Genomic DNA, 24942 nt, shown 5'->3' with positions numbered 1-24942 from the left:
GTGAACTCACCGATATTCGGGAGTTCAGTCGTCATCGTGAGTTAAACTCAATACTAAACTTGTAATTCAACTGTAAAATCCTCATATTTATTCCATCTGGATAATTATGAGATAGCCTAATTGAATAAACCTCTTTCTCTATTAATTACTCCGCCGGATTCTATTACCCTTCTGTAGTCGTCGGCAAGAGTTGATCAGGCCCCGCCTTCGAAGACACCGCTGCCACCAAATATGTTAGGGATATCTCCCTGGGTTGTGTTTTGTATGGAGATAAATCTCCCTACAGTGGGACGGTAATAGAATCCGGCGGAGTAATTAATAGAGAAAGAGGTTTATTCAATTAGGCTAACTCATAATTATCCAGATGGAATAAATATGAGGATTTTACAGTTGAATTACAAGTTTAGTATTGAGTTTAACTCACGATGACGACTGAACTCCCGAATATCGGTGAGTTCACCTTATGTAACAATTAAGCATGTCATGTTATGACACTGGTCAGCAATGTTACGCGTGACATGCTGATTCAGTAAAATAATGAGTGAAGCAAGTTGTATTCAACTTCTTCACTTTTATTAAATACATTATTACTTAAGATTATAACATCATTCTGGGGCATAATACAGATCTACTTCATTGATAATTAACCGCGTGAAATTGTGATGATAAATTATGCAATTGCATCGGAGAACTATATAAATTATTATGTTCATATTAATCTAAGGGTTAATTGCTTCAACAATGGGATTGAAGATGCAGACACTAAGTGCCGAGCGCGCGAGGCGCACTCTATAACGCTAGTTTCTGATTAAAAGAGCAAGGCTTTTTTGTCGTTTGCTTTCGATGTTCAGCTATCGAAAAAAAAGTGAATCGATTTGTTTCTTTGATGGTTACGATAATCGATTACGTCTTTTGATTGCGTACGTATTAATCGATTGGGATGTGATAACATAATTTTCCTTTTCACAACAAAAAATTTTCAAAAAAAAATCAAGACGTCAGCTGAGGAAACAAGCAGGGGGCAGCGAGCATATGATGGTGAGCATGTCACCGAGTGATGTTTGAATATTGTCTTCGTCATCGATAAATTGATGGTATGCCTCCGAATGGTTTCAGCATAATAAATTTTTTTCTCTCGGATATTTCTCCTCATTTTTGTAATTTGCGTCTTTCTCGACCCCCATCCAAACTCTTTCCAACCTCCTGTATTGCATTTGCTAAAGGTTTGAGGAAAACCTAAGTTAGGGAAAAACCTGACCAGATAAAGTCGTCCCTTCCAAGACTAGTAAATTATTTTCAAAAATTACATTCAAATCCTTATTTGTTTATAATCACTCTTTACTACAATTTTTAGTTCTTTTTTCATGATGGTCGTTTACTTTTCTTAATTCCATTTTTTGTTCACTGTTTTACCCGAATTTTTTCACTTCATCTTAACAGTTTCGATATTGCAAATATTTTTCGCAGCGTCAAACTGGTATACGCGGAGAAAGAAATACCAGAAAAATCACTGTGTTAGCATGGCAAAATGGGTTCATTTTGACGGATCCGGAAAATGTCACTGGGAGCACTGAAATTTTGGCTGTGCTGAAAGAATTTTTCGCGGATTTAGCGCAAAAGATTATTGTGTTCCCCGCGCCGGCACTTGAATTTTTTCTAGTCGTCAAAATCAATCCACTGTACCGTCCTCGCATAGTAATTTTTCTGGTATTTCTGTTTCCGCGTCTGTGCGCGTTTGTGATGGATTTGATACGCAATATTCTGGTGCAACGACGAAACTGCATATCAAATTTCAAGTCAATATATAGATTTTTGCAAAAGCGAGAATGCTAACAAGAATTTTAAGCGAAAAAATGAAAAATGGAAATATCTCAAAAACCTTGGATGGAAGGGTACGCATTTTTCAATGGATTGAAATAGGAGATATCGAGACAAATATTTTGACTCAAAAAAAATTTGAATCGATTGAGCAGTTTTGGAGATATTCACGTGAATATATTTAAATCCTAACCTGAATATCCCGAGGGGAAATTCTGGTCAGATCCGAAATTCTGATCAGGCATGTTACGCCTCTGCCTTAGGTTTTTCCACTAGGGATCTCCTAAATTACACGGCAAGATTTTCCCCGAAGATTCCGATGAACGGTGCCACTCGAGTGTAAACATCGGAAGAAATCCGATTTCACATTCGTATCAATAAAGAATGGTCGAAATGATCCGATATTAGACTATTCAGAAAATATCTCGCGTTCCATCGGGAAAATCCCGAAGATTTCCGGAACACTACTTAATCAATAACAGTATGCTCTAGAAACTCCGGTCTTACAGGCGGTCTTGAACTGAGATCTAAGCTCGTAAGTCCGATAAACAGTCTTAAAATTAGATCAACTTACAAATTAAAATTTAAGACTATTTCAGAGCCTTTTCAAAGATTTTACTGATTAATTGATTAATTGATAAATTGATTCATTTGTTAATTTATCGATACAAAAATTTGTTCAATCATTAAATTAATGGTTTTTTGATGGTTTTATATTAGAAGGGGGGGCATGTCTAGTGATGCCGCGACACGATTTACACGAGAAAACTTTGGAAAGATGATCTCGGCCGTAATGAACATGGAAGTCTTTGCTCTCGTCTCAGTCTAGAAATAAGCAGTATCGACTCCTCTCGTGATGACTCCAAGTCAATTAATCTCATCTCGGTCTCAAGTTTTTCAAGTGTTTAACAGTAAAATGTCGATTTCTGTCTCAGTTTGTCTCGTCTCGGTTTTTTACATATAAAAAACGCGAAAAAATGGAAACCGGGATGGGATAAATTGACACGGAGTCATCACGAGAGGAGTCGATACTGCGTCTTTCGAGACTCAGACGAGAGCAAAGATTTCCATGTTGATTGAGACCGAGATTATTCCTCCAAAGTTTCGTCCCGTGATGTCTCGTGAAATGTCTCGCAGCATCACTAGGCATGTCTAGGGAGATTCCTTAGAGGTTGGCGGTTATCAATGAGGAGGGGGATTGTATGGACGATCTCATATATGGGGAGAGGGGGTTTTATAAAGGTGAAAATATACAAGGGTCAACATTAAGGTTTACAAAAATGGAATTCGAAACAAGGGTCAAAACAAAGGCTCATAAGGGTCAGACATGAGGTTCAGAAACAAGAGTCAGAAACGATCCTCAGGAATAGAGATAAAAAATGAGGGCCACAAATGAGAGTCAAAAATGTAAGTGAGAAATGAGCGTAAAAAAGGTAATAATTAAAGGTGAAAAATAAGGATCAGAATAAAGATCCAAAAAGACGAAATTAAATGAAGGTCAAAATTAAGGATCACAAAGGTCAAGCTTACCCTTATTTCAGACCCTCATTTTTGAGGATCCTCACACTTATTACTGGTCCTCACCCTTAACTTGAGGATTTCTGGACGTGACAACTCTTTGATGAACCGCCTTGGTTCTCTGCCCTAGTTGATCTTTTCTGGACCAGGCTGGAGGTGATGTGGATCGGTTCACTGAAGATCTTGTAAACCGCTCTCTCTACGTCCTTTATCGAATTGAGGACGTCGTAAAGTCGCCCAATCGACGTCGGGTTAGTTGATTCCACTAACTCGGGTTGATTCTGTCGTTGATGACCTTCAGATGATTGATAGTTGATGAAGTGCATATTCGGACTTCATTGATACTTCTGGTTCGAACTTGAAAGTCCTCCTGGGGACTGTACTCTAGCTTGAGCTGTTGCTAGCAGTACATACTATGGATCTATGTCTCCTTGGAGGCAACTCTTGATAATCTGGAGGATATTGTTGACAATCTGGGGGTCGCGTTCCTACTTCTCGTAGGTGCTCGTCCATTTACCTGTTATGTGCTTCTCTCTATGGGTGATGTACTGCTGAGGTATCGATAATGGACTGATAATGTACTGCCCATGTACTGCCCATGGATTGCTGACAGACTGTTGCTGGACTGATGGACTGTTGATGTACTTCTGGTAGATTCCCTTAGCACGTTGATAATGTTGCTGATCTCCTGATGATTTCTATAGAGTGTCGGGATTGTGTGACCCGATGCTTCTTAACTAATTTGAATGAGTCTTTTTGCAGCTCTCTGATAGGTAGTCTCGTGAGATGAAACTAAATGCTTGATGAATTTCTCTTGGACGTTGAGCAGCTCTCTCCATCCTTCATCGATGAGTTTCTCCTAGCCTTCTAATTCTTCGATGGTAAGGCCATTGATATTCTCTGCTGATTGCAACAGTTCTTGATGAATCTCCCCCAAGGTATTTACCTTGAAGTCGATCTGCTACATCTGAAGTTTTGTGAACTGCGGATAATTCCCCTGTCGCTCCCATGTCAGACACATTCCGTTTGATGCTCGTCTGTTGAGTAGAGCTCAGGATGGGAGTAGACTGCGTAGGGTTATCACTGAAGTGCTCTTGATTTGTTGACTCAGTAACTTCACGTCGGTAGATGTTTCTGCCATGGTAACTGGGTCAGTTGTCAGGCAGGGTAACTTATCGCTAATCCTCTGTTACCGACTGCTCCTAGGTCGTGGCGTTGCGTGCGCGGCTTGGGCCTCGGTTAGTCCCGATGGAGTCCGAGGTTTTCTGAAGTCGCACGTCACTCACTCAAGGTCTAAATGTCACTGTTTACACTTAGCTGAACTTGAGATGTAAACACTGGACACAAAGGCACACTTGATTGTCTCCAAACTGTCCGTTGGTTTGCTCGTGTGAACCCCGAAAATCTGTTAAACACGAGGCGTCCCTTAGCAACTAGAATTTTCATTTACACTTTTCACGCATTTATGCCCCGATCCTGCTCGAAGGACCATTTGTTTAAGATTGATGCTAAAAATTTAAGCGGGTCGGAGAGAAGTGATTTGGAAAAGGGGTGAAAATTAAGAACACGAGATTTGCTAAAAACTCACTGGTGATGTACTTTATTTGTGGTGTAAACCACGCGTCTAAAAATTTTAGAAGGGTACACTGTTCGTTGAATTGTCTCAATTTAAATTCGATAATTGTCTCCACACTGCACTTGATAATTGACTTGATTATAGTCGATATAGCGATTCCGACAATACTTAACTGTACAGAGATAGAGACGATACGGTACTGTCGTTAGAGTGACTCTCTCGGTGTCTAGAACGATACTACTGACATTTTCGGCAATTTTCTTCGTAGATGACCGTGACCCCGAAGGGTCCCGAAGTTTCTCGAGATTTTCGTTGAGCCCGGTGACCGTTTGACTAGTTTGAATAGCTGAGTTTCAAACACCTGGTATGAAGTTTTCTCTTTGCACCAGACTGTTTCGTACTGAAAATGGGCTAAATCGGATGGTTACACGGAGAAAAAAGATCCGAACGGAATCTGGTGTCCCACCGGTATTTTGCCGTGGGAGTTCATAAGATGAATGAACCCCGTCATTTTCCCTGCGGCGCGCGAGAAACATTTCTTATTTCACCGTCAATTGTCCGAAATTCCAATAGAGTCGAACCGACGGTAAAACTCCCAGGAAAACCGGTAAAATCACTGCGGAACCCAAGAAATTATTCCATATGCCGAAATCAAATCATCTCGGGGCTACAGAAATTATGAATGGGGGGTTTAAGGCAAAATTGGCTATTTTGAGATTGCAACAAATTTTTATACCACAGGAACAAATTCATGAGTTGAGTCCGCTAATCAGAAAAAGGCAGAAGTAAACTTCAATTTTTAAAAAATTCAGTCTTAACTCTTCAGTGAAGAGATAAGTCTAACCGAAGGGTCACAATATTTAGGTATAAGGAGAGACAGGGGTTGAAAAAAAGATCGGAAACAAGGATAAAAACTAAAAGTCACGAGGGTCAAGTGAGACGGTAAAAAAAGAAGATTAGGTGTGAGGGTCAAAAACAGGAGTCACAAAATGAAAGCGTCAGAAACAAAGGTCCCAGTCCATAAAAGGGTCAGCGATTAGAGTCGGAAATGAGTGTCAACTCTAAGGATCACGAGGGTTAAGGGTGAGGGCCAGTAATAACCGTGAGGATCCTCAAAAATGAGGGTCTGGAATAAGGGTAAGCCTGACCTTTGTGATCCTTAATTTTGACCTTTATTTAATTTCGTCTTTTTGGATCTTTATTCTGATCCTTATTTTTTACCTTTATTTATTACCTTTTTTACACTCATTTCTCACTTACATTTTTGACTCCCATTTGTGACCCTCATTTTTTATCTCTATTCCTGAGGATCGTTTCTGACTCTTGTTTCTGAACCTCATGTCTGACCCTTATGAGCCTTGGTTTTGACCCGTGTTTCGAACTCCATTTGTATAAACCTTAATGTTGACCCTTGTATATTTTCACCTTTATAAAACCCCCTCTCCCCATATATGAGATCGTCCATACAATCCCCCTCCTCATTGATAACCGCCAACCTCTAAGGAATCTCCCTAGACATGCCTTATGATGCTGCGAGACATTTCACGAGACATCACGGGACGAAACTTTGGAGGAATAATCTCGGTCTCAATCAACATGGAAATCTGTGCTCTCGTCTGAGTCTCGAAAGACGCAGTATCGACTCCTCTCGTGATGACTCCGTGTCAATTTATCCCATCCCGGTTTCCATTTTTTCGCGTTTTTTATATGTAAAAAACCGAGACAAGACAAACTGAGACAGAAATCGACATTTTACTGCTAAAAACTTGAAAAACTTGAGACCGAGATAAGATTAATTGACTTGGAGTCATCACGAGAGGAGTCGATACTGCGTTTTTCAAGACTCAGACGAGAGCAAAGATTTCCATGTTGATTGAGACCGAGATTATTCCTCCAAAGTTTCGTCCTGTGATATCTCGTGAAATGTCTCGCAACATCACTAGGCATGTCTAGGGAGATCCCTTAGAGGTTAGCGGTTATCAATGAGGAGGGGGATTGTATGGACGATCTCATATATGGGGAGAGGGAGTTTTATAAAGGTGAAAATATACAAGGGTCAACATTAAGGTTTACAAAAATGGAGTTCGAAACAAGCGTCAAAACCAAGGCTCATAAGGGTCAGACATGAGGTTCAGAAACAAGAGTCAGAAACGATCCTCAGGAATAGAGATAAAAAATGAGGGCCACATATGAGAGTCAAAAATGTAAGTGAGAAATGAGCGTAAAAAAGGTAATAAATAAAGGTAAAAAATAGGGATTAGAATAAAGATAAAAAAAGACGAAATTAAATAAAGGTCAAAATTAAGGATCACAAAGGTCAGGCTTACCCTTATTCCAGACCCTCATTTTTGAGGATCCTCACGCTTATTACTGGTCCTCACCCTTAACCCTCGTGATCCTTAGAGTTGACACTCATTTCCGAGTCTAATCGCTGACCCTTTTATGGACTGGGACCTCTGTTTCTGACGCTTTCATTTTGTGACTCCTGTTTTTGACCCTCACGCCTAATCCTCTTTTTTTACCATCTCACTTGACCCTCGTGACTTTTAGTTTTTATCCTTGGTTTCGATCTTTTTTTCAACCCCTGACTCTCCTTATACCTGAATATTGTGACCCTTCGGTTGGACTTATCTCTTCACTGAAGAGTTAACACTGAATTTTTCAAAAATTGAAGTGTACTTCTGCCTCTTTCTGATTAGCGGACTCAACTCATGAATTTGTTCCTGTGGTATAAAAATTTGTTGCATTCTCAAAATAGTCAACTTTGCCTTAAACCCCCCATTCATAATTTCTGTAGCCCCGAGATGATTTGATTTCGGCATATGGAATAATTTCTGGGGTTCCGCAGTGATTTTACCGGTTTTCCTGGGAGTTTTACGGTCGGTTCGACTCTATTAGAATTTCGGACAATTGATGGTGAAATAAGAAATGTTTCTCGCGCGCCGCAGGGAAAATGACGGGGTTCATTCATCTTATGAACTCCCACGGCAAAATACCGGTAGGACACCAGATTCCGTTCGGATCTTTTTTCTCCGTGTAACCATCCGATTTAGCCCATTTTCAGTACGAAACAGTCTGGTGCAAAGAGAAAACTTCATACCAGGTGTTTGAAACTCAGCTATTCCAACTAGTCAAATGGTCACCGGGCTCAACGAAAATCTCGAGAAACTTCGGGACCCTTCGGGGTCACGGTCAGCTACGAATAAAATTGCCAAAAAAGTCAGTAGTATCGTTCTAGACACCGAGAGAGTCACTCTAACGACAGTACCGTATCGTCTCTATCTCTGTACAGTCAAGTATTGTCGGAATCGCTATATCGACTATAATCAAGTCAATTATCAAGAGAAATATCAAGTGGAGTGTGGAGACAATTATCGAATTTAAATTTAGACAATTCAACGAACAATGTACCCTTCTAAAATTTTTAGACGTGTGGTTTACACCGCAAATAAAGTACATCACCAGTGAGTTTTTAGCAAATCGCGTGTTCTTAATTTTCAGCCCTTTTGCAAATCACTTTTCTCTAACCCGCTTAAATTTATAGCATCAATCTTAAACAAATGGTCCCTCGAGCCGGATCGGGGCATAAGTGCGTGAAAAGTGTAAATGATAATTCTAGTTGCTAAGGGACGCCTCGTGTTTAACGGATTTTCGGGGTTCACACGAGCAAATCAACGGACAGTTTGGAGACAATCAAGTGTGCCTTTGTGTTCAGTGTTTACATCTCAAATTCAGCTAAGTGTAAACAGTGACATTTAGACCTTGAGTGAGTGATACGCGACTTCAGAAAACCTCGGACTCCATCGGGACTAACCGAGGCCCAAGCCGCGCACGCAACGCCACGACCTAGCAGCAGTCGGTAACAGAGGATCAGCGATAAGTTACCCTGCCTGACAACTGACCCAGTTACCATGGTAGAAACACCTACCGACGTGAAGTTACTGAGTCAATAAATCAAGAGCACTTCAGTGATAATCCTACGCAGTCTACTCCCATCCTGAGCTCTACTCAATAGACGAGCATCAAACGGAATGTGTCTGACATGGGGGCGACAGGGGAATTATCCGCAGTTCAAAAAACTTCAGATGTAGCAGATCGACTTCAAGGTAAATACTGTGGGCGAGATTGATCAAGAACTGTTGCATTCAGCAGAGAATATCAATGGCCTTACCATCGAAGAATTAGAAATCCAGGAGAAACTCATCGATGAAGGATGGAGAGAGCTGCTCAACGTCCAAGAGAAATTCATCAAGCATTTAGTTTCATCTCACGAGACTACTTATCAGAGAGCTGCAAAAAGACTCATTCAAATTAGTTAAGAAGCATCGGGTCACACAATCCCCACACTATGGAAATCATCAGGAGATCAGCAACATTATCAACGTGCTAAGGGAATCTAGAGATCCCAGGATTGAGTGATAAGTATTACGTTACCTTTATCAATAGTTTAACAAGTGATACGTCTCTCACCCTGTGTTTCTCCCCTTAGCAATTATCGTCGACGAGCTTGATGGCGAGTGAGGGAATTCACACCTCCTTCGTCTCAACAGAAGGCTCACCAGAAGGAAGTACAGCTGCAGTACATCAACAGTCCATGGATAATCCAGTAACAGTACAACGACAGTCCATCAACGATCCACCAGCAGTACATCAACAGTCCATCAGTCCAGCAACAGTCCATCAGCAATCCATGAACAGTACATTATCAGTCCATTATCGATACATCAGCAGTACATCACCCATAGAGAGAAGCACATAACAAGTAAATGGACGAGCACCTACGAGAAGTAGGAACGCGACCCCCAGATTGTCACCAATATCCTCCAGATTATCGACAGTTGCCTCCAAGGAGACACAGATCCACAGTATGTACTGCTAGCAACAGCTCAAGCTAGAGTACAGTCTCCACGAGGACTTTCAAGTTCGAACCAGAAGTATCAATGAAGTCTGAACAAGCACTTCAACTATCAATCAAGTGAAGGTCATCAACGACAGAATCAACCCGAATTAGTGGAATCAACTAACCCGACGTCGATTGGGCGACTTTACGACGTCCTCAATTCGACAAAGGAGGTACAGAGAGCAATATCAGACAGGATCGACGGTTTGCAAGATCTTCAGTGAACCGATCCACATCATCTCCAGCCTGGTCCAGAAAAGATCATCAACTAGGGCAGAGAACCAAGGCGGTGTATCAAAGAGTTGTCACGTCCAGAAATCCTCAAGTTAATTGGCGCCAATACACCACGACTGATTGGATACCGGCAAGGACAATCAATTGGAAAACTGTTGACGGCTTATTCCTCAACGGCCGTAAGGAATCTTCCAACTGCGCAGTTAAGAGAGCTTCTCCAACAATTCAAACCAGGAATAACTACAAGTCCAATAAACACAACTAGAGCTATCAGCAGAAACAGATGATCTCAACAGTAAGAAGAATAAGAATCTAACTACAGAAGATATGAAACTGAGCGCTGCACAGTAGGAACATCTCCAAGGACATCATCAGCGCCAGAAGAATCTAACTCAAAGCCTGACATCAACGTTAGACAATTACACGCTGACTCAACTCAAACGAGTCATGTTCCCAGCTCTTTAGAAACTTCAACAACGAGTAAGAAATACAGAAACACAGCAGAATATTCAGAATCCACTCCAGGATACTATCACCGCATCATGGGACTCTGGAAGACGAAGCAATCGTCAAGATCAACAAACGACCTTAACGATATCAACTGTAGCAATGAATCTCAACAGTAGCAATGTATCTAAAGAGTAGCAGTGTCTCTCAACAATAGCAGTAAATCTCAATAACCAGCGGATCAATGAGAAAGCAGCCAATCAACAAGCAAGATCATCATTCACAAGCAGATCAGCAATACGTGCTGTTAAGCAGCCAAAGAGCATAATCACCAAGAAGAGTCTCGATCGAAGTGAGAGCTCTAATTGATCAAGGATCAGAAATACATTCCTTTCTGAACAATTAGTCCATCAGCTAAATCTCTAGTGAAGACCATCAACAGCCACAAGAACGTCAACCCAGAGCAACTCAATACCTCAGAGGGAATTATCAGGACATCTTCAGCATTATCAGCGAGCTACGGGACATCAGAGACTCCAGGATTGAGAGATAAGTATCATGCTCCATTTATCAATAAATTTGGCAAGTAATACATCTCTCACCCTGTGTTTCTCCCCTTAGCAATCATCGATAATGAGCTTGACGACGAGCGAAGGAACTTACGCCTCCTTCATCCGGACAGACGGTTCACCAGACAGAAGAACATCATCAGCAGATGGTCGATGACTTACGACCACAAGAATAAATTATCAGGTTGTCCATAACAAACCTCAGATTGTCAACAATAGCCTCAAAGAATGAGGGAAGCTACGGCCTCCTCACCTCGACAAGAAACTCATAGGGAAGAATATCAACAGCAGCAAATCACATCGATCCGCAACTCACCGAGAAAGATCAACAATCAGCAGCAGACCAACACACAGGTTATTACAGATAGCTCAGGCGAAAATACAGTCTCCAATGCGATTCCAAAGCAATCCGAAAAGAGCTACTTACCTCAAGATCAACCAGTTCATCGACGATAGGTTCAACGAAGATTATCAACAATCAAATCTATAGAAATCGGTACAAGCAACTAAGTAAACACAAGAAGAATCGTGTCAGTCATCTTCAAGCAGACGATGGGTCTCTACCGCTCCAATCAATGCCCACATCCTCAAGAACTTCACCAGGAGACTGCCACCATTCTCGTACTCATTAACAAGGACCGGCTTTCGACAGAATCTTCAACTAACCGATCTAAAGTACTTCAAGTTATCGAAGACATTCAACACATGAGAAGCACATCAGAATTCTCCAGGAACTCCTCCAGTATAGCATCTACCGATTCACGGAGTTCAGAGAGAGAATATATTCACCAAGATTTATCAACATACAGCAGTTGACAGAAGGAAGTCATCAGTCATCCATCAGAAAAGCAACCTAGACATCCTCATCGAAGAGAAAGTGGCTCTACAAGCCACCCTCTATGAGTCGACAATTCAGAGTTAATCAATAGCCATTAGAAGCAACAACGAATCTTCTTCGTCATATCACCGAGAGAATCTCAACGCAGTCAGCCAATAAGACAGAGATCGGGGATGCAGGAATCAACTGGACTGAGAGGTGAAGTATCAATTTTCCTTTATCAATTTGGCAAATGATACAACTCTCATCCATTGTTTCCACCCCGACGTAAACCAATCACCGGAACATCACCAAGAAATTCATCTCGGCGACGAGGAATTCAACGCAGCTACGAGACTCATCAACGTAGATAGCATCGAAGACAGCTGATCCAATAGATACTCCTCAAGTTCATACGTCTCTACTTTAGCCAAGAGTGTAGTGGCCTACACTAAATCGACAGATATCAACGAGTCCATCTGAACAGTCATGTTGGGAGTATCAACTCATCAACTCCTGAAGGTGAACCAAGTAGAAACTCAGATGAGGTCAGTGGTAACGAAACTTCAGCAGACTGTCCATGCAGAGACATATCAACAAGTCAACTAGTAACTCATCACCTGTGGCTAAATCAAGATCCTCAATACTAGCCACACTCATCCACAGACGTCCTAATCGAAGTATTCATCTAAGAGGTCATCACCAGCTCACCCAGTCGGTATGAATTTAAGGTGGCTGAACTCCTCAACAGATATTCAAGGTCGTCCAAGGTGAAACAACCCCGTCGACTATCCTTACGCAAAAGAACTCAACGTCAGATCCAGCTCAAAATCTCTCCAAGGAAATCATCAACAATAAGTCATCGATTACAACAATCACTTCAGCACTACAAGGAGCAAATCATGAGACTAGGATGACGTCTCAAGTGTTCAAAATCAAACCCTGACGAGATTCAACTAATAAATTTGCCTCGTCAGTCTCGTCTCATCGGTAAGTCAACGGAGAAGCTCACCAAAGAACCCTCTAGTGGAGTCTTAGCAGTTCTCAACAAGTTGTAAAAAAAAAACTCAGTCGGAAGAGAATCAGCAATTCCAAGCTGCTCTCGTCACTCATAGGACTCAACGAAGTTTTTCAACACTATAGGCACCTCACTTTAGTGGCGACTGGGAAGCAGCAAGAAAATCTACGAAATATCATCTCAACAGCACTCTTGGGTTATCGAAATTTACCGATAAAGAACTCAACAGCATTCAACGAAAATCTCGAGAAACTTCGGGACCTTTCGAGGTCACGGTTAGCTACGAAGAAAATTGCCGAAAAAGTCAGTAGTATCGTTCTAGACACTGAGAGAGTCACTTTAACGACAGTACCATATCGTCTCTATCTCTGTACAGTCGAGTATTGTCGGAATCGCTATATCGAGTACATCACCGAGTATATCACCGTGAGATACTGAGTTAACACTCCTAGTAGCGTCTCTATTCGAGCCAATCATCTATTGATTTCGAGTCAATTATCAATTCATTTTGGGACTATAATCAAGTGAATTATCAAGTGCAGTGTACAGACAATGATCGAATTTAAATTGAGACAACTCAACGAACAGTGTATCCTTATAAAATGTCTAGACGCGTGGTTTACACCACAAATAAAGTACATCACCAGTGGGTTTTTAGTAAATCGCGTGTTCTTAATTTTCACACCTTTTCCAAATCACTTTTCCCCAACCCGCCTAAATTTTTAGGATCAATCTCAAACACCAGGGATGATCATCAATATTATATTTGTTCAATATTAAAAGAATATGCGACTTATGTTGTGTAAGGAATTCTGGGGAAATCCCTTAGTTCACCGCAGAACCTTCAAAATCTCCAGCTATTTGTAAGTACGCAGAGAAAATGACCCAGTCGAGGCATTCAGATATTTTCAATTTCGAGTCAGATTTTTTTGTTAGTGTTTTGTTCTTTTGGAAAACTAGAGTTTTGAAACGTTTTGGAGAGTTAGGTTTACTTAATTTTTTTGATTGCGTCTATCGCCATAAATAACCTCACTTTCGAATATTATCGGGGATAGGTTTGCGATTTTACGCCTTGAGGTTACATTTTCGGAATTCGACAATAGCTAGGGGAATACGTTCGGATTTTTGTTGCTTAGGCCGAGATATTACCGCGTTGCACGATTATTCCGTCGAATTTTTTCCTTTTATTGGAATCGTCGGGGAAACGCGTAGGTGCAGTTGAAATACTGCCGCTCATTTAGTGGATTTACTGGGAACAAAGTGGGTTAGTTTTGGGTTTAGGTGGAAGGTCACGCCTGCAATCTCGACTGTAGTTCCGCGTGAATCGCCAAGGTCGGTTTAACTGTGGAAGTAAGGAAATAGTTAGTCGAGTACACCAGAGTTACACGTTTGAGTGTTGTTCCTTTTACCCCCGTGATCCCGAGAATGCGTCCCCATCGAGAAAAATATAGTTAAAATCATTCATGTTCAAATGACGTTCACGTTAGAGTCATGTGGAGGAATTTTATGGAATTAGTTTGTAAAATTCAAATTGAAATCCGTGCCGATTGTTGCGCAATTCAGGCACACGTGGCGCTGAGTCCACGTCTATCTCGGTGCGCCAAGGCGCCATTGAGCGTCACTCGTGATTCTCGCTCCATACGCACAACCACGTGTTGTACCTCTTTTGGTAATTCCGTGCATTTTGGATCTTTTTGTCGGTGTCGTCAAGTTAGAAGGAGGACTAATTTAGTGAGAGAATAGCTGAGCATTGGGATGGAGCCGTGAACCGTTTCTGTGGAGAATTAGGAGAGTATTGAGTAGCCGAGAAGCTGTCCGCGTTACCGCTGGTGAGTTTTTCTCATATTTTTGGTAGCGGATTTTTAGTATTTCGGGATCGATATTATAGTAACTGCTCGTCTCAGGTCGTTAGTAATTTTGTTAGCTATTTTTCGACACTACGCTCTGTGCGGTAGAGCTTAAATAACGCCTAAATTGTGCATTTTGTGTCTTATGCGTATTAGCGCTTTCCCACGTGGTGGTGGGTTTTTCGTCTGTCTCTCTTACGCTGGTGCTTTGCGAACGTCTCTCTTGCACTCAGGCAAAATTTAGGATATCGTGTATATCCCGTACATTTTTGCATCGAGATTTTTGGAGATAACAGTCGTGAGTTTTGGAATTTTAAGGCTCTCTTGCGCTTACCGCCGACTCAATCACTTCGAACTCCCTACCGCTTGATCTTCGGTCCATGATGTACCGAGTAATTAGGTTTTTCATTCTAAGAGACTAAGGTTCTAAGAGACTCTCCGTGGAGTACGGACCTTTATTGGGTTTATCTCGATTCTCCGGACTTTATTTTGTGCAATTAGAACTCATCTCTTTTTTTGCGTTCATCGCCAGCTCGTTCACTTCGAGTTTATGCTTTTGGCCTTGCGATTGTACCTCGCTGAAAATGTGCCGATAAGTCGGATTTTTCTTTTGTACGTTCGTTAATTTTCATGTGCCCTCACGTTTTATTAGGATTAAATTTAGTTTTACATGCGCAATACGCCTCAGTTAGGGACATTCTTATGCGGTTGTCGCCTCAAGGTCGCGAGTCAGTGGAGTTATATGCGGCGTCGGGCGCTCTAGCCACCACGTGCTAGCATTATGCTCTCGTCGAGCGAGCTCGCGCTTTCTCGGAATTATGCTGCGTAGAGTTATTATTTTCTTTTCTTCCGTAACGAGCGTTTGCTTTGCGTTAGGGATTCCGGATATTCTCTCAATGCTATTGGGTTATACGCTCTATTATCCGGGGGTTAATTCGTAATTTTTGGGATAATTGTTTTTTTTCTTGCTGACTGCAGCCAAATTAGTGAGGTTTAGGATAGATCGATAATCCTCGTAGACTAGTATCGAGTCTTTTCTTTTTTTTTCCATTTTTATTAATATTATTATTTCTTTTATTTATTATATAATGTTTCTTTTATTTTGGGTCTTTCTGCGTACAAAGCCTAACAATTATTGTGATATTATTTCTTTTATGATAAATATTATTTTGATTTCTGGCCCTCTCTCTCTCAGTACATATCATTTTCCTTTTTGATATTCGTTTGAGATTCGAGGATATCGTTTTTCTTGTAAAATTTAGAGACAATATAACCACCTACATTTCAGCATAAAATTTCAGTTTTCGTGTTTCCTCTTTTAAGAATAAGAGCCCGATAGCCTGTCTCCACCTCAACCTACCCCTCTCTCCACAATCGACCCCCTGAGCAGCGCAAGCACCCTGTCACCTTTCCTTTGGCCCTCTTAAGTTTAAGTTTTTTTGCGTTTTTGAATCTTTGGTTTTGTTGTAGTTTTTCGCTTCGACCTAATTTCGGTTTGTTGTTTCCGTCGAGACAAAGAACAACTGGCGCCCACAGTCATCGAGTTTCAGTTTTCTGACCTTACCAAGGGAAAAGGGCGAGATAACGTTCATTTTTATCCCCAGTAAAAATTACCCACGTTACAGTTGATAAATGTTTAAATATACTCATCAAAATTTAAAAATAGTATACTATTAATAGTTTAAGTTTCCCATTAATTATGAATTAAATATTTGATAATATCGAACTGTAAATTTTCCATCAAGTAAATATTTATAATTTTTTCAAAGGGATTATCGATTAAGCAAATAATCGTCAATCTTCAAAATTTAAATATTTAAATTAATGATTACTTAAATAATTAAAAGTTCAAAAGTGATGTTGACTAATTGATGACTTCAAATTTTAACGATAATTATGATTTATGAATATGGCTATGCTTGCTACATATCAAATGTCAAGTTAATATGTCGATTTTTGCAAAAGTGCGAGTGCTAACAAGGATTTTGAGCGAAAAGTGATTGAAAAACAAATGGTGATTTCTCAAAAACGGCGGAATCGATTGGGCTGAAATTGAGCAAAAAGTTACTTCTCATTGGTACCTATAATCTGACGAAATTTCTGATTTTTTTGAATCATTTTAGGACTTTAATTCTTCCATTTTCCAAAAGTTGACCACCAGGTGGACACCTGCACATACACACAAGATAGTCAAAGTTCGTATTTTTAAGTTTCAGACCATTCTACATCATTTCCGAGCAAAATTAGAGAATCTAAAAATAGAACGATTTCAAAGCTTTCATTCGAAAGCAAAAAGAAATTCTCACGAAAAAAAGAAATTCCCACAAGGTTCGTATCAAGAAAGTAGAGGCATGGGAAATGTGGAGATAAAAATAAACCGTACTATTAAGTGTATAAATGAATTCTCGGCCCCTAGATTAAATTGATCAGAACACCTATTTGAATTAAAAGAATTCCCCGCAATAAACGGCGTTTTGAAGCGCCATCTGTGAACTATCGAACCACTCAAGTCCGATTATGGTGTGATTAACATAAGCTCAAAAAACATAGTGAAGAAAAATGTCGTTCGACACGCAGCACTTGAGGCACTGCATTCTTTTCACCTTCCAACTTGGAAAAACTGCCGCAGAAGCACAAGAAATGATTCATTCGGCCTTGAGAGGGAGTGCTGTATCTTATAGCACATGTAAAAAATTTCGGTATTGAGATTTTGATCTCCAGGATGAGGAACGTCCTGGGCAACCAAAAAAAGTTGAGGACGAGGAGTTGGACAACTTACTCAATGAAAATCCCTGTCAAACACAACAGGAGCTTGCTGATACTCTTGGAGTGCCTCAACCAGCTATTTCGGTGCATTTAAAAAGAATTGGGAGGATACAGAAGGAAGGTCGTTGGGTGCCCCATCATCTTACATCAGAAAATAAGTCGACGCTGTGAAATTGCAATGTGCCTACTGACCAGATTCAAACAAAAGGACTTTTTACATAAAATTGTGACTGGAGATGAAAAGAGGATATTTTACGCCAATCCTAAGAGGCGAAAGTCGTGGGTTTTTCCGGGCGAGCCGTCAACTATCACTGCAAAACCGAACATTCACGGGAAAAAATTGTTGTTGTGTATTTGGTGAGATGTCGAAGGTGTAATCTATTATGAGATACTCAAACAGGGGGAAACCGTCACTGCTAAGCGTTATCAGGACCAACTGGTGAAATTGAGTGATGCTATTGAGGAAAAGAGGCAAAGAGTGATGCTATTCTGGACAACGCGCGGCCACACACAGCAAAAGAAACCCTGAAAGTTATCTCCANAGATGTCGAAGGTGTAATCTATTATGAGATACTCAAACAGGGGGAAACCGTCACTGCTAAGCGTTATCAGGACCAACTGGTGAAATTGAGTGATGCTATTGAGGAAAAGAGGCAAAGAGTGATGCTATTCTGGACAACGCGCGGCCACACACAGCAAAAGAAACCCTGAAAGTTATCTCCACGTTGGGCTGGGAAATTCTCCCACATGCGGCGTATTTTCCAGAGCTTGCGCCTTCTGACTATCACCTTTTTCGGGCACTACAACATCACCTGGTCGATACCGAGTTCCAATCTCCTGAAGAAGTCCGGCCGAAAATTAAGTCATACACCTCATATCTTTGAAGATTTTCCCCTATGACTGACTCTTATTTTGAACCCTCAGGCCTGAATCTTGTGACCCTAAGTTTTGACCCCCATTTTTGTAACCCTAAGTTTTGACTCTTATTTCTGAGTCTCATTCTTGTGAGTCTTCTGTTTCACCGTCACACCGGACCCTCATTTTTTTACTGTCAGACTCGACCCTCATGACCCTTAACTTTCATCCTTGTTTCTGACCTTCATTCTTGAACCGTATTTCTGCTGGTAATTCTGACCCTCATTCCCAAAACTCGTGACCCTTCGTTTTGATCTGTATTTTGAACACTTACGCGTAACCTGTGCGACCTTCAGTTTTGTCCCTTGTGGAATTTGTAAAAAATTTATTATTATTATGATTATCATTTTTTCTATTTCTATTATTAGCAGTTGTATATTCAAAATCGTAAATTTGTCAGTTTTTGGTAACTGAAGAATCAATTATTGGAAAGAATGAATAACGAGAAAATTCAGAAAAATTAATAATAATCATTAATCACTAGTCAAATATTCACTAAAATTAATGAATATTAATCAATCAATTAATATTACAACTTCAAATCGATCCATAATTGATATGGACGATACGAATTTTCAATTTTCAGAATCGTGCGTTAGTCTAGTGGTTATAGTTCGTAGGATTAGTATGCGTAGGGTCGTGGATTCAAGCTCATCATAAGTAGAATATTTTGGTTGCAGGTCTAAGTATTAAGGAACCATTATATTACGGTAAAAAATATTACGGGTCAAAATATTACGAGACGAAAAATTATTGAACCGTAATATTACCGTACATAAAGGTACGGAATCAAGGACAAACCTTTATCCACTCGATAAGGAATTCCCCAAAAATCAAATCGATACAATAATAGCCCAACACCAAAAAATATGGCCCGAGGTCAGTTACCATCGATTACTCAACAGGTGTATGAGTCATATTAATCCCCCAAAACAAATAGTATATTTCTAACCTAGGGAGGGAAAATAAAGGATCAAGGCAATTACCGGCCGAGCCGAAGGCGAGGTTGGTAAGCACGCGGCTGAGGGTCCTTTATTTTACTTCTCGTGGTTAGAACGCGATTTTCCGTCTCGGCGTAGGCGCAAAGTCAGGGATATGTAACTTTGCGCCCGCCGGGACGGAAATAAAATTCCCTTAAACATTCACACACAACACCGAAGATTCTTCAACAAAAGGTAGTTATGTCGGAATGCTTGACACGGATGATAAAAAATGATATAAATAACGGAAAATAATAATGAATAACAATGGTGGTAATAATTAGAAAAATAATAACGAATAATAATACAATTTAATTCAATACAACTATCAAAATTCAATAATTTGCAAATGGAATATATATTCATTGAACGATTAAAAAGTAGTAAAAAAAACGTTGTAATGTTACTTCCAATAATAAAAACGACCAATAATAATTAGACCCCTTAACAATTTGGATCGTAATATTATTTACCGTAATATTTTTTTTTTTATATTCCGGCCCTTTCTGCCCTCTGATTGGCTAATCGGCCCTATCCAACCCTATGCATGCGGCTGTAGATTCTACCCTGCACCGCATTCGCACTCCTATAGAACATAGGAGTAGCATGGGAAACCACAGAAAACCCATGCCGGTACAGGCGGTCACTATTTTAGCGACCTCCCGCTCGCCGGAGCCTCCGGTTGAAAAACTCGGTTCCACGGGGAATCGAACTCACAACCTTTCGCACACTAGGCTCGCACCTAGCCGCTTCGGCCACCGACGTCGGTCTTACCATAATATTATGACGTAATATTTTTCACCGTAACATTTAGACCGGATACCGAATATGTTAAGTTATAAAAATCGGATTTTTCGGGGGTATCTGCGGTGCGGGTCATTAATTCGCGAAAAATCATTAATATTAACGCGTGCCATTCCTTTTTTTATTTATTTTTACTAATAATCGTAAATAATTGGGCCTACTACACTCCGTCGATTTTATTCCCCTATTTGATTTACATTTTTCCTCTTAGTAACTTTTTGAGATTTCTAACCGATATGGGAGCAAATGACCAGTTCGATCTAAGATTATCTTTATTGTTTCATAATTGTTCATCCACTTATTTATTCATTCATGTTTCCCTACTACCGGTACGATATACAGGTTCGGCGTGCATACGGGAAGAGTAGTATTGCGTACAGCTGCAGTGTAAATGAGAACGGTATGAAAGCAGCACAGTAACCGTACTGCGTACCAGTACGGTGTACTAGTAAAGTATGGTCACCGTACGCACATACGGGACCAGTACGGTACAGCCACCCATCAGTACGCCGTGAGCTCACAGCACCTGTACCGTACTGGATTTCGGTTATCTGGGCATCTGACAAGGTATAATCACCTCATTATGGCCGTACTGCCAACTATCAATACACCGTGCGCTCACAGTACCGTACCCGATTTTGGCTGTTTGGGATGTTCAATAAAATTCTCTTTATGGGGTTTTCCATGTGAACTCACCCAGGTCAAAACCCTCACCATGGCCAATCATATTGCCGATTTTTCCTGTGGTTGTATATGGAAAAATATGACTTCTCAGATTTTTTCAGATTTTTTAAGGCATCCTGTGGACAGCCATGTTTTTTTGCAAGTTTTATTTTGAAATGCCTGTAACTTCCGTAAAAATCAACCGATTTGAATTTTTTTTTTACAAAATGTGCGTCTTCGAACACACTATCCATATAAAAATATGCTAATTTTTTTCAATTCCTTCTTCCATCGATTTCCTCAGAAAAGCCTCACAAAACTTCAAAAAACGAGTCGTTTTCAAAGTTGGACCCTTTTTATATTTTTCAAAAAATTTCAGTGAATATATTGGACCAAAACAAAATTTTTCACCAAAGGCCAAAGTGGGCTTCCCATTTCGTGGCCGTCATTTCCAATTTGAATATATGAATCCGGGATGAGAAATTTCAAAAATTTCAAAATTCTTTTCGCATTTGAACGCAGAAGCATTATTTGAATTGACCGCCTGAAGAATCACTGCATTATATTCGAATCAGGAACAATTTGATGATTTTTTGAAAATTCGTTAACAATAAATCTTTCCGAGTGGTGTGTTCTAATAGAGACCCCACTTTGGCCTTTGGTGAAAAATTTTATTTTAGTCCAATATATTCACTGAAATTTTTTGAAAAATATAAAAAAAGTCCAACTTTGAAAACGACTCGTTTTTAGAATTTTTTTGAGGTTTTTCTGAGGAAATCGATGGAAGAACGAATTGAAAAAATTGGCATATTTTTATATGGAAAGTGTAGTCGAAGACGCACATTTTGTAAAAAAAAACTCAAATCGGTTGATTTTTACGGAAGTTACAGGCATTTGAAGATAAAACTTGCAAAAAAACATGGCTGCCCACAGGATGCCTCAAAAAATCTGAAAAAATTTGAGAAGTCATATTTTTCCATATACAACCACAGGAAAAATCGGCAATATGATTGGCCATGGTGAGGGTTTTAACCTGGATGAATTCACATGGAATACCCCTTATACACTTTAATAATATCCTCTTCCGTTGTCAAATTGAATAGTCTGACAGTATGCAACGCATAAAAAATGCAGATAACGAAGATCGGGTGTATAAAAAAAAGTAATTGTCAAAATTAATCTAATTTATTAACTGAAAATCATTACTTTGCTGTGTCGGTTATTCCTCTATGCAGCACATTCAATTTTCAGGGTATAGGGACTACGGTCTTCTGTAATTCGGACAATTGACAATTCTAATGAATGGATCACGACGCACTTGATCCCAAACGCAAACATCCTGTACCCCTTCTTGGCGATCATCGGGGGTGAAAAAATCTTAAAGACTGATTTGGAAAGTTGACGGGATTTGCCCCACGCATCCTCAGCTGATCAATCTTTATCAAGTTCTTCCTCTCGGACATATTGATAAGATAATTTATAAATTCATTGATCTAAACTCTTTTTTGGTTCATTGAATATCCGGAAATATGCGTGGAATAATATATAAATCGAATTTACACTTATTCAGTTTCAATATTTTACTAATTTGACAATTCATTCATGAGTTGATGAAACTCAATTACTTTAGGAATTGGATAAGAAAAGGACACATGCAAAATATTCCTGTCTCATATCTGCAGATCTCTTACTCAGATTGTCATCATCTTGAGTCTTGTCTTTTTGCTGTCTCTCTAAGATAATTCGACGTTCTTGTAGAGGTCTACTGGGGATCAGGCCGGCTCTCATGTTTCTATCACCTTCGCGACGGGCCTGCCACCAGTATGCATCGTCTTGGGTGACTATGTGGAGGACATCACCTTTATTGAAGTCTAGTCCTGCCTCTTTGCAGGGAATATGAGGATCCTCTGCTGCTCGGTAGGAAAAGTGAGCCCTCATACGAACCTAAATCAAAGGAATATTTTTTTTTTTTACAGAATTTCATCTACAAGATTGGGCACCGTGAGCTTTCCGGCAGGTCATCAAATGTTCTATAAGAGAATTCCTTGATGGATACCACCAAGCCTATTTCGCAAATATTCAGAAAAGAGTCGGTAAATTGAACAAAGAATAAATGTCATAGGAGTTCAGAAATACATTTGATCCCAGAATTTCCGGTAACTTATTTCGCCATGATGTCTAGAACTAGTAATTTCNGGGGGGGGGGGGGGGGGGGAGGGGGAGCAAAATCAAGAAACCATTTTTGTATTCTCGGAATATTCTGCGAGAAAGTGCTCTTGATCAACTTATCTTCACTTGAGCGTCCCGAAGATAGTCGTTACATAATTTTATTTGTTGATTTCCTTGGTATTTTGAATTTTTTCAATTTACATTAAAAAAAAAAGAATATTGCATACCTTACTTTCCCTCATCCCACCTTTATTATCCGCTGGAATAATTTTGAAGGTGATAGTGCCTTCAGAGTTTTGCTAAAATGAACGAAGCACAAGAATGAAATACTTGCAAATGTCTTCCATGAATTTTTATTGAAACTTCAATCTTACTAGAATTTTAAGAACACAATTCGGAGTTTTTCCCTCGACGCTGATGCCATTCACTTCAACTACTTCATCGCCAACATGAATGAGACCGGATCTGTCGGCAGCACCACCGTGCATCACTCTTGCTATCACGATTTTTCCAGTGACTTCACACAACTTGATCGTCGCCCCCTATTCCCAACGTTAAATTCATATTATCCTTGTGCACAAGCCCCTCATCACAGTTTGTTGTTTTGCATTATACAATAACAATATGGATATTGCTCAAGGATTGGATGAGGATTTATCACAGGATTCTCATCTAGTTACTTTTATTGTACATGCCCACAGGAGAAATATTGAATTGCATAAAATGAAGAAGTAGAAACAAATTACGAGTCAACATAAAGTTTTATTAATGTTGGAACGTACACAACACAGTAATTTCATGCAACAAATAATGAATCAAAAACATAAATCATAATTTAATTTTGTTATATACAAGTGAGAAAAAACAATTATGTTCTTCAAAATAAGATCCTTGACGTTTCCATCAATTTTCATTCTGTAATTGAAATACTCGTATTGATATTACTTTGATTAACATATTAATTGGTTGGAAAGCTTCCATTCGTTTTCTTTGTCATCATGATATTTATTATCGTGTTATTATTATCATTTTCTTTCAATTTTCTTAATATACAGTAGTTAACCCATTGAAAAATTATCTCTCAAGGATCAAAAATAATCGTTTGTGCAACTGAAAGAAGAAAATGGAGATAAACTTACCACAATCGGTTCGACTCCATCACCGCTCTTAAATTTGAGGCAAGTTTTGAATAAAAACAAAAACACGTGATTAATCAGCACGTGAAAGTAATTTAATTGGATTTGCCATTACTTTTTACTTCTTTATTCAAATCTCCCAAGTTATTATGGGTCGTTTCATCATTATCTTTAATGGAATTTGAAAAGAGTCAGAGGATTATTGGGGCAGCGCATGCAGGTACTTTATTATGGAATCTTAACGGACATGAATATCCCAGAACTAAATCATACCACTCCACACATCAGATTCATCTAATTTCAATACTAATTCGAGTTCCAAGGGTCATAAATCTGACCTTGTATTCTCCTCAAGTAACGAATTCACGATCAATATCACGTACCAGTGGTTCGTCTGATTTGACTAGTTGAACTATTTTCACTGTTTCCTCGTCCTCATCCACTTCCGAGGGGATTTCGGATAGACGAGGGTAGTAGTCCTTTTGGGCGACTGCGTCATGTGTACATAAAAGACCCTGAAGAATCAATTTATTCTTAAGTAAAAGAATCAAGTACGAAAAAATAAACGTTAGATTTGAGACTTTCGCAAATATAGACATAACAGTTTAAGCAAATTTTTAAAATCTATGGAACTTCATACAAAGAAAGTCCTTTGATCAATTTTGTCGAACCTCGCTCACAGTTGAACTACGAAACACGCCGCCAACGCCGAAAAGTCCATTTTAGTTGCAAAATGCAAATAATTTATGAAAAAGTTGATTAAAA

At 39.7% G+C, this 24942-nt stretch overlaps 1 protein-coding gene across 6 annotated transcripts in view; it reads right to left on the bottom strand.

The window, feature by feature from the left end:
- LOC107041980 (MAGUK p55 subfamily member 7) overlaps nucleotides 1–24692 on the bottom strand; it is a gene marked incomplete at its 5' end in the record, with an annotated part of 338456 nt that extends 313764 nt beyond the window's left edge. For 5 of the 6 annotated variants that reach the window (XR_001461118.1, XM_015262819.1, XM_015262821.1 and 2 more), the window contains 5 exon segments: nucleotides 22564–22816; nucleotides 23269–23340; nucleotides 23416–23583; nucleotides 24181–24207; nucleotides 24561–24692. Coding sequence is in view for 5 of the 6 variants with exons in the window: in XM_015262819.1 (XP_015118305.1) it covers nucleotides 22564–22816; nucleotides 23269–23340; nucleotides 23416–23583; nucleotides 24181–24207; nucleotides 24561–24692 (652 nt within the window). 6 annotated transcript variants of the gene reach the window in all.
- Between the last annotated feature and the right edge of the window lie 250 nt (nucleotides 24693–24942).

This window comes from Diachasma alloeum, unplaced genomic scaffold (genome assembly GCF_001412515.2).
Source record: "Diachasma alloeum isolate Michigan unplaced genomic scaffold, Dall2.0 Dall_scaffold_00397, whole genome shotgun sequence".
Classification (NCBI taxonomy): Eukaryota; Metazoa; Arthropoda; class Insecta; order Hymenoptera; family Braconidae; genus Diachasma; species Diachasma alloeum.
The sequence above is the reverse complement of the archived record's forward strand: the minus strand, read 5'-3'. Positions and strand labels throughout refer to the sequence as shown.